This window comes from Mytilus trossulus, chromosome 5, assembly GCF_036588685.1.
Source record: "Mytilus trossulus isolate FHL-02 chromosome 5, PNRI_Mtr1.1.1.hap1, whole genome shotgun sequence".
Lineage (NCBI taxonomy): Eukaryota > Metazoa > Mollusca > Bivalvia > Mytilida > Mytilidae > Mytilus > Mytilus trossulus.
This window is the reverse complement of record NC_086377.1, coordinates 29854733-29865931: the sequence shown is the minus strand read 5'-3', so window position 1 is coordinate 29865931 and position 11199 is coordinate 29854733. Positions and strand designations below refer to the sequence as shown.

Here is an 11199-nt window from a genome sequence, read left to right as displayed (position 1 = left end):
TATGGAAATATTTTACGATCTGCATTTCAGTACTAGTGTGGCAGGTTTTATTTAACCAAGGTCTCATTTACACGGTTCTCTCTCAGTTTTAAGTGTTTTATGTTTTAATTTGTTTTTCTTAAATTATAAGCAATAGGTTAACTATACTGTATTTGGTGTTTGGAACAATTGTAAGATGTCTGGCAGGTATCGTCTGACCTTGACTTCATTTTTATGGTTCATTGGTCAATTTTTAGTTTTCATTGTTTCCCCATTTAAATGCATTGATCGGCCAAACAAAAATGGAAGTTCCAACCCCCAGAACCCCTTCCCTCCTTGGATACGACAATGAGAATGATGTTTTTACTTTTAATATGATAAGTGAGAATTAACATGTGGCATCTACTTTTAGCCTTTTCTTTAAAAAACACACTAACAGACGATAAGGATTGATAAAAAAAATTGCACAACCAAACCTTGCAGCCTTCTTAACTCGGAATCATCGATAACTAGCAGCAGAGAATTGATTAAGAGAATTTAATTTTCAAGCAATAAAATTTAAGACGATATCAAGAGTGTTATTGAAGTAATAAGATTAAGATGGATAGACACCGTTGCCAAGACAGAGACAGTGACATTTATTCTTCCAAAAACTGTGCAGATAATCACGGAGGGACCTGTTGGTATTGGAATTGTAATAATTCCAATCTGAATGGAAAATACCTGCCTGGTCGAATCAATTTAGTGTTCGCGGAGACAAGTCTGTTGTATGGCAATGATTATGAAATACTGATTTCTTTTAATAAACTGTATTTACAATTTTTTTGGAGATGCAACGGTCGTGATGCTAGAGAATACATTGAGTGATAGTCAACAAAACACCAGTTCAAATGTGTTACTTAAAGTAATTATAATCTACCGTATAGGTTACATTACGACTTTCAAAAACGAGCAAATTAAACCCATCTCGCGTAGTAAGCTATAACAAATGTAAAACAATCCTAACGAGAAAACTAACAGCCTGATTTTAAACAAAACAATAAACGAAACACTGAACTATATGATATACTCAACAAACGACATCACTGACTGAAATAAACAGCTTCTGACTTCGGATAGGAATATATAGAAAAGTGTGATGTTAACGTGTTCGCTTTGAATATGACCGAGTATTGTCCGTTTATCTGTGGGATGTAAATCGTCTCAATCTTACCACATTTTATTTATTTCTTATTTGTCACATTCATAAGTTTGAGAAACGTTGATCATATAACCGGTATGCTGTGACGTTATGCACGATATTGCGTCCCAATTGGTAGCGTCAAAATTTGACGTTTTACGTCGGTAATCGAGTATACTTTGTTCGTTTTGATTGCAATCATTTTTAGTGGAAGAAGACGTCAAGTCTTCTGAAGACTTAAGGGGCCGACCCTTGGCATTGAGTCTCCGTATGCCGCATTCATTTCGTGTATTACAATTTCAAAACAACTTAAGATTCCTGACACCGATTTTTAAACATGATTAGGCATCTGAATCATTTAATTTGTAAATTATGATTGTAAAACAATCACTATCGTAAATATGACCCTTTTATTAATGTAAATTATTAGATTTCATCTCATCCACATGAACGTTATTTGTTTACTTGTAACAGGATGTTTTAACTGTAGATATTTGTATTACGCATGCGTGAATTTGGTATCGGGACAAATCGCCCTGTTTACAAGTTCGCCCTTGAAGTTACGAATTTGCAATCCTGTAGACAAGAAGATTTATTTTTTATATAAATAAAAAGGATATATAAAGTGTTGTCTTTATTCATGGTTTTCCTTTGTCATGTGAATTAGATGCCCTTCGTAACATACATGTGAACCTCCCGACGGGAGTACAAAACTCCGGTTTTCAGGGGTCTCCTCCCGTCCTCCCGTTTAGGAGAAAAAACTCCCGTGTATGAAATATTTCATGAATGAAAATTTTCAGACGCCATATTTGATCATTTCTTACTACTGTACGGGTGTAATTGACACCTGTGTTAAATTTTACCTGAACATCAAAGAAGATGTATAATTATATGGCTTCACTTGACAGCTTTGGTGTCAATCATACTGGTAATCAACGATGTTTACCTCCGGCTAACTGCCGTTGTGTTATCAAAACGATGTGTATTGGGAATATTGAAATATTTTTTTGTTACTTCCCTTTGTTTTAGCGTGTTTTCAGTTATTTTGCTTTTAAAAATATAAATTGTAAAAAGACTATAAATGATTAATATTTAATCTATTAATCATAAAATGATGATGATTAAATGAATTTAAATGATTTTGGACAAATAAAAAAATTTAAATTTATAAATTATTTTAGCAATCTAGACCTTCTTTCAAGGATTAAATTGAAGTTTATATGATAATTTTGTTTCTTACAGATTAGAAGTCAACATACAATATGTGCAACTAGACTAATAAAAGGTCTTGTTAATAAAGATAAAAAAAGATTAATAAAAGGTCTTGTAGTTAAATTAATTCCTAGTGTAATCTTGAAATTTAATTTGTAAATGTTAGTATATATTACATTTTATTGTGTAAGCTAAGAAATAGCAAGACATTTTACACTGTTTTTAAGTCTTTTAAAGCTTTCTACAAATATGACTTTCATAATGCTTAAAATCCATGCAGTACTAGTGTAAGTGTATGTTATTTTTTTAATTAATTTATGATGTTGCAAAAATACATGTGGAGCTTATTTCTTTCTTATTTGTCTAAACATTTACAAATGATAAGGAGAAGGAGACATGAGCAAAAATATATACAGATAAGATATATAAATATAATGATTCATTTGCAAGCAGTGAACAATCATTTGTCAAAAACAAAACAAAACAAGAAACAGATTCTTCTTATTATTTTATTTTATTCAAATAGAGAGGCAATAAGGGAACTATAAACATTACAATTTGATGGAAATTTGAAGAAAAAACACAATTTCTACATCATTTGGTTACATTGACGACAAAATTTATGTCGATAAAAAAACATGATGTTTTGACCATTCAGTACTTAATAGATGCATAGTTCTAGGGGGGAAAGTTTCATCAAATAATATGAATATAAATGACTTTTTTTGTGCTCATTTTTTACAGTGGGTTGTGATGATCTTCCAGTTAGGTTACCCTCATTTGGAGTGTTGTTCCCAACCTGTTTAAGGTCCATCTTTGTGCATTATTCAAAATTGGAAATTTCAACAAGCATCTAATATTCTTAATCTGGAAAATAAACCCTGGTCTGCTAGCTTCATGTATATTTTTTCTACCGATTTAATATATAACTAAAATCATGCAAACAGACTTAAGAAAAGGCATGTAAGTTCATCATACAAATATGACACTTTTTCTAGACATTCCAGATCTTGCAAAATACGTCGCTAAAAATTGTAACCTTTAAAATTGTTGTTGTGCAGTAAAAACCCATACGGGAACTTTCAAAAGTTGGCGGGTATGTAACAAGTCTTACTATTTTTATGCTCCATTTATGGGCAATATGTTTTCTAGTCTGTCCGTCCGCCCTGCTTCTGGTTATAAAGTTTATAGTCGAGGTAGTTTTTGATAAAGTTGAAATCCAATCAACTTGGAACACGACGGGTGCCGCATGTGGAGCAGGATCTGCTAACCCTTCCGGAGCACCTGAGATCACCCCTAGTTTTTGGTGGGGTTCGTATTGTTTATTCTTTAGTTTTCTATGTTGTGTGATGTGTACTATTGTTTTTCTGTTTGTCTTTTTCATTTTTAGCCATGGCATTGTCAGTTTGTTTTAGATTTACGAGTTTGACTGTCCCTTTGGTATCTTTCGTCCCTCTTTTGAAACTTAGTACACATGTGTTCCTCTGGATATGATCTTCTTAATTTTACTGCCAAATTAATGATTTTACCTAATTTTCATAGTCAACTGGACATAGAAAATGATTGTACTGATAGGAAATCCATGTACTTATGACCTTTTCTTGTTTGAAAAAAAAAATACATTTTAACAATAATGGAACAAAGCAGCCTGGGTAAGTGGGGCTGCTTTTATGGTAATTCAAGTTACCTTTTATTCACCTTCTTCCACTTCAGAGCTATCAGCTCTTTGATTTATCGATATTATGGATACTTCAAATTCTTGAATATGTATGAAATATTTGCTACTGGTAGATACGCAAGCAAATGAATTTTTCGGTCTTCTGATTCGGCTTGTGTTGTATTTTTCTTAATATTTATTGTAACTTTTATTTTCTTGCTCTTTTCTTTTTAGTTTCTTTATCTCTTTATATCTACAATATTTAATTCTCCCTGACTCGGATATGAAATTCTTTTGTTCTGTAATTAATATTTTACCTATATATTGACAAATTACCATATGGTTTTTTTTTCATTTTAGATAATTATTCATTTTCTATTTGATTATAACTACCTTTATATATTGCAGTTCTTATCGTGGTTTCTATGATTCTATCTATTTTCGAAATTTGTAATTTGGTTATTTTGTTTTGTTCTCTGATATTAAAACATAAAATCGAACCGTACTTGTTATTCAAAAACAATGAAATATCGTTCATATATCATATGATAATACGACCTGCTTTCAAATTCGATGGCCTAGCCTAGGAGGATGATTGGCCTAATGAGTTCATATAAAGTAATAAAAAGCATGGTAATTTTAAGATACGCTCGTGGCGAGATTTGTTCGACCACGATCCTAATCGACAGTTATTGCAACTATTTTAACTTAAGGTCGCCTGATGTCCGGCTTCTCCTACCTTTGATGACAGGTCAATAAAATACAACAAATGTCGCTTATACATGATGTGGTGTTTAACACTCAAACAAAGAACAAACTTTTAGAAATAATTTGAAAACACATATATGTATAGCGTCCCGAATCGAAAACGTTCAAAACGTAAGAAAATTGCTCAGGGAACAGACTTGCAAGACATTTAGTTTGTTAAAAAACGAAGTCATTTTGACTTAACAGCTTATCAAAAAGTATGTTATCGTATTGTGGGGTGAAAGCACAATTACGAAAAAGCACTGTTTTATATGCTACAAATTGAATATTTAATAAAATGACGTTGAAACTGACAGTGTTTTTGTAAAAAGCGGCGAAATTCGACATTGGACAATCTGGCAAGACATTTTCCCGAGGCCGATGCGTTTTTATTTGTGGTGCGAGTGCTGTAAAATTCCGGATTTGAAATGGTCTAACTAAGCACATTTGTAGGAATAGTTTATTAAAACAAAATTTTATATTATCTGATATTTTAAAAAGCGATAAATTTTGATAACTTACCATTTTCAGAAACCTGACCATGGCGAGGATTTAATATTCATAATTTGTTACGTCTGACACGCATAACTTTGACGTTTTGGTAATATTTGTATCATTATTTGAAACTATTATGAAAAGTTCAAGAATATTTTTAATATTTTTGGAAACAGTAATACTTGCCTAATCTATGGATATAAATTTCATAAAGCTGAACTAGTTAGTTTTCACAGAAGAGCTATTTATCAAATTGCTCTGTCGCATTTCACGGCATTGACGCAATAACGTGCTTAACGTCTCATGGCTAGATTAACATAGCTGTATTTAGCATAACTTTTGGAAACTTTGGGTCCTCAATCCTCTACAACTTTATACTTGTTTGGCTTTCTAACCATTTGAGCGTCACCGATGAGTCGTATGTAGACGAACCGCGAGTCTGGCGTATTACATTATTAGCCTGGTACCTTTGATAACTATTTGATGTTTGAACTAAGAATCAATACCGATATATAATATGGACGAGGTTAAGAATAGCAGAGAATAATAAAACTTTAACCTATGAAAATTTGGACATACAAAAGAAACAGATTTAAGAAACAAGTATAAGACAAAAAGAAAATAGCATACAATGTATTTAATTTAAGGACACTGAAAAAGAGAATGCTCCAAAATCAATAAATTATATAATATATAAATATAAAAGTCCTGATAAGAAATTAATAAATAATGAATATTATACGATAGATTTATTTTAAAATTCATCCTTTAATATTCCGTATAAATTAGAAAACCAGAAAAGCTGTTGTAATCATGCTCTAAACGTTCTGTTCCTCCGTCTGAATCTCTCACCCAAACACTGTCATTCACGTCCAGATCGATAATAACTGACATGGTACCGCTCTCGTACCCGTTATGATCGGCCCAGTTCTTGCCAATGGCTACTCCATTTTTAACAATCTCAACATGGATTCCATGATTAGGCATTGACATAACTGTATTGGTGATTAAATACAATCCCGCTGCTGGTGCTTTGAATATACCACTGAATTTGTTGTAGCCATCTCCTACGTTTATTTTGACAACATCGTAAGCGACAGCATGATTAGAACTGACGTTGAAATTTGCAGAGAGGTGTGTGTGGAACGCCACCGGAGCCTGTCCATTGGGAACTAAGAATCTTGGACCTTTATTGCTGTTTGTTTCGATTTTCGTTCCGCATTCACAATCTACAAAACAGGAAGAAAATAAAAAATAAATTCTTTATTTTAAACGATACGACATTTATAATGTTATAACTAACCAAAGACTCGACATACTCCTGAACAATACTTTGGTTAACCATAAAAAGGATTGACATTCGAATGACCTAATTAAAAGTAAAATGGGATTACGTAACGAGTAGATTATTGAGTGAGTTTAGGTATAGCTGAATAATATGTACCAACGTTTACTTTAAGCTAACAAAAAACTTACTTTTTTGTTTCATTAGTGTTAGTTCTTTCTTCAGCGTCGAAACTTCCATCTTCATTTCATCTAAAAATAAAAAAAATAAAAAAATAGTAATTAAAATAACAGTTGTTCTAGCTTACCTTTGGCATCCTATGGTGCCATATACATGTATTCACTTATACAACTTATCAGACTGGTCTACAAGGTTTCCCCTGGGTAAATTATTTTTTTTCACCACCTCTTTCGCCAAAACAATATATTTTTCGCAACTTTATTGTTTTTTCGCCTCTTCATTATTATTTTCGCCAAGTAACATAAATGTATTTTTCGTTAACATTTTGTACCCCCCCCCTTTGAATGAAATGAGTTTGCCCTATTGTCTATGATTATTCCCTCAAACTCATTGTAATGAATAAACATTATATTTTGAACAATTTTTCTAAAAGATGAGGCCACTTACTTTTTATAATAAAGAAGATATAGTTCCCAAAATATAACAAAACTCTTGGACATGTTTTGACCATGTAATACCAGAAAGATGTGCTAACAGTGGTCCATATGTATAGTCGCCCCAAAATCTACATTAAAACTGTATTTCAAATAGTATCTATTTATTCTATTATATAAGACAACTTAACCATTATAATTGTAAGATGACCCTCTTTTATGTCAGATGTAATTGGCCTCTAGAATTTTATGAGCTCCTTAAGTTTGGATAACCTTTTGGGGAAGGATTTCAATTTGTAGTTGTTTGAAGTAAATATTTGAAATCAAAGAGCTGATAGCTCTGAGGTGGAAGAAGGTGAATAAAAGGTAACTTGAATTACCATAAAAGCAGCCCCACTAACCCAGGCTGCTTTTTTCCATTATCGTTATGATGTACTTTTTTTCTTCAAACAAGAAAAGGTCATAAGTACATGAATTTCCCATCCGTACAATCATTTTCTATGTTCAGTGGACTATGAAAATTAGGTAAAATCTTTAATTTGGCAGTAAAATTAAGAAGATCAATCATTAGGAACACATGTGTACTAAGTTTCAAGTTGATTGGATTTCAACTTATCAAAAACTACCTCGACCATAAACTTTATAACCAGAAGCAGGACGGACGGACAGATTAGAAAACATAATGCCCATAAATAGAGCATAAACATTGTAAGACTTCTTACATACCCGCCAATTTTTGAAAGTTCCCATATGGGTTTTTACTGCACAACAACAATTTTAAAGGCTACAATTTTTAGCGAAGTATTTTGCACGATCTGGATTGTCTAGAAAAAGTGTCATCTTTGTATGATGAACTTACATGCCTTTTTCTTAAGTCTGTTTGTATGATTCTAGTTATTAAATCGGTAGAAAAGATATACCTGTAGCTAGCAGACCAGGGTTTATTTTCTAGAGTAAGAATATTGGATGCTAGTTGAAATTTCCAATTTTGAATTATGCACAAAGATGGACCTTTAACATGTTGGGAACAACACTCCAAATGATGGGTAACCTTACTGGAAGATCATTACAACCCACTGTAAAAAATGAGCACACAAAAAGTCATTTATATTCATATTATTTGATGAAACTTTTCCCCAAGAACTAAGCATCTATTAAGTACTGAATGGTCAACACATGTCAAAAGAATTTTCTGTTGTTTCTAAACTTATATATCTTTTTTTTTATTAATTTGACCCCTCATTTAGAAAGATTGTTCCAAATATAACGAGTTTTCCCACTTTTGAGTTTAATAAAATCTCAAAAATTTTCTTTATTTTTTTCAACAGTAAAATGACCCCTTGTTTTAGGGACAGTCCCTCCTTTAAAGGACACCACTCATAATTTATGGTCCCAACCTGAATACAAAAATAAAATATGTTACAACCAGTATTATGTCAATAAATTGTCAATAAATTAGTAAAAAAATAAATTATTTACTAACTTACTCATGTTTATGGTAGTACAGTAGACTCCGGCCAATGGGATATCCAAATCCCAAATTGTCAGCTAAAAATTTCAAATTACCCGATATGTTCAATTATACGTCGGATGAATGTATATTCATTGAATATTCTACAATAATAAGTATATCTATTGCTAAATATGTGAAAGGGCTGGAGGATTGATGGAGTGATTTTTATCAATAATATCATCACGATGTTTACGAAAAAAAAATATCAGCTCATTATGTAGCTAATGATTAAATTTGTTTCCACTTGCAATTTTAAATCCTATATTTATTAAAATCAATCAAATGTCCTGAAGTATTTATGTTAATTATTATCTTCCATCCATAGTTTGTCTTTACTTGTTTAGTAAACAAATTATTTACGTTTTCACATAGGTAAACTAATTTGGCTATAAATAGATCAAAGCATGTCTGTATAGAATCTCTAATCTCAAATCGTAATTGTATAATTTTATTTCTTTAAATAATCAAATTTAAATTTATGAAAATATTCATTATTGATAAAATAGTGTTGCTTAAAGTTTACGCTTTCAGAAATTATTTATGTTAGGTCATGGTTCTAGAGGCTTCTTCACATAGTTGTAAACAAACCAATATGGCCGCCACACGTGATTACCTTTGCACATGTGAAAACAATATTTCTGACAAAAGTCAGATTTCTCTTGTCAAAGGGGATTTATATTTATATTGCAATAAATTATTCAGAAGTATTAATTTCAATTATATTTCTTTTTCTATGAGCATTTAGAGTTTAATCAAATTCTCCAAACAGCAACGTGCTCTTGCCAACTGAGTCTTGAATAATTTTATAAATAGATTCAAACCATTTGAAGTAGAAGGGCATCTTATTCACATGACAAAGAAAAACAATGAATAAAAACAAAATCTAATAAGAAATAGATCCTTGTTATTTATAAAAAAAACCAAAATCTTCTTGTCTACAGGATTGCAAATTCGTAACTTCAAGGGCGAACTTGTTAACAGGGCGAGTTGTCCCGATACCAAATTCACGCATGCGTAATACAAATATCTACAGTAAAAACATCCGGTTACAAGTAAACAAATAACGTTCATGTTGATGAGATGAAATCTAATAATTTACATAAATAAAAGGGTCATGTTATATTTGTTATTCTCGTGGTGTTTTGTCTGATGCTTGGTCCGTTTCTGTGTGTGTTACGTTTCGGTGTTATGTTTTTGTCCATGGATTTATGAGTTTTGAACAGCGGTATACTACTGTTGCCTTTATTTACGATAGTGATTGTTCTCAATCTTAATTTACAAATTAAATGATTCAGATGTTTAATCATGTGTTAAAATTGGTTTCAGGAATCTTAAGTTGTTATGAAATTGTAATACACAGAAACGAATGCGGCATACGGAGGCTCAATGGTCAGCCCCTGAGGTCTTCAGAAGACTTGACGTCTTCTTCCACCAAAAAACGATTAATCAATACACTCAAACCCATTTTATGATATATGTACAGTGTCTTGTAGGTTAAATATTTCGCTATTGATATCTACCATGCAGCATCCTCGCTTTGATATACATTTTGTTCTCTTTTTGGCGCTCTCTCTTCGATACTCCTGCAGTTTTTTCCTCTGTATATTACATTCGTTTCGGCTATCTTTTTGTACCTTGATTTTTGTCTGTCACCCTATTGAATATACGTAATTTGCGAAAATATTCAATAAACCTGTTTTTGATTTAGATTTATGCTTGTGTGTGTATTAAATTTTCCTAACAAAATTTACAAGCCTTATCCAAATGCCTAGCCTCTTGATTTATGAATACATACCGTTTGGAAAATTATGTTTTTTAAGATCAAAATAAAATTTCTAATTACCGTACGCAGATTTAATCGCATGTAGTACATCTTCTTGATCTTTTGTCGAGATAGCATCGGATACTAATATCAAACTAACACAAGAAAACAAGATAAAACCAACGGAGGCCATTCCTAACTACTTAACACATCTAGTAAATGTAGTATGTTGATAAGAATCGTCCTCACACAATGTACGTGGTTTCAACTTATAAGTTGATTAGTTCCTGCGATAACAAATACCGACTTTAGGTTATCATTACAAGATTAACATGAAGACGTATTTCGAGACCTTTCATAACGGACTATACGATATAGGCTTTGTTCATTGTTGCAGGTCGTACAGTGACATATAATTATTGTTAATTAGTGTTTCATATAGATTCTCTTGTTGAGAGTTTTGTCATTGGCAATGATACTATATCTTCACTTGTGCTGTAGAGGCCTGTCTTCTGATAATATTTATATGGGTTCCGAGTCATGTTGGAGTCCTTGGAAACACAGCTGTAGACCTTGAGGCAAAGAATGCCCTGGGTGATCCTCTATCTAACTGTGATATACCATATACTGATTTTAATCTAATATTAGAGAATATGTTTTTAATATATTGAAAAATAAATGGAGTAAAAAAGATGATAATAAATTTCATGAAATTAAACCTAATTTAGGCAAACCTTTTAATAATATTATGTGCA

At 31.8% G+C, this 11199-nt stretch overlaps 1 protein-coding gene across 1 annotated transcript; it reads right to left on the bottom strand.

Moving 5' to 3' along the window:
- Positions 1-4061: 4061 nt before the first annotated feature.
- Positions 4062-10643, bottom strand: LOC134717844 (complement C1q-like protein 4). Its single transcript, XM_063580338.1, has 4 exons — positions 10526-10643; positions 6747-6806; positions 6046-6499; positions 4062-4158 (listed from the first exon to the last, which is right to left on the bottom strand). Exons 1-4 carry the CDS (start codon positions 10635-10637, stop codon positions 4062-4064), a joined length of 723 nt encoding a protein of 240 aa, XP_063436408.1. The 5' UTR covers positions 10638-10643.
- Positions 10644-11199: the final 556 nt, after the last annotated feature.

Excerpts from the sequence above, each read along its gene's own strand:
- LOC134717844 (XM_063580338.1), bottom strand. The coding sequence starts at position 10,637 with ATGGCCTCCGTTGGTTTTATCTTGTTTTCTTGTGTTAGTTTGATATTA. Across the intron at positions 6,807-10,525 it reads TGCGATTAAATCTGCGTACG|ATGAAATGAAGATGGAAGTT; the intron begins GTAATTAGAAAT and ends TTTTATTTTTAG. Across the intron at positions 4,159-6,045 it reads GGTTTTCTAATTTATACGGA|CAGTAGCAAATATTTCATAC; the intron begins ATATTAAAGGAT and ends TTGCGTATCTAC.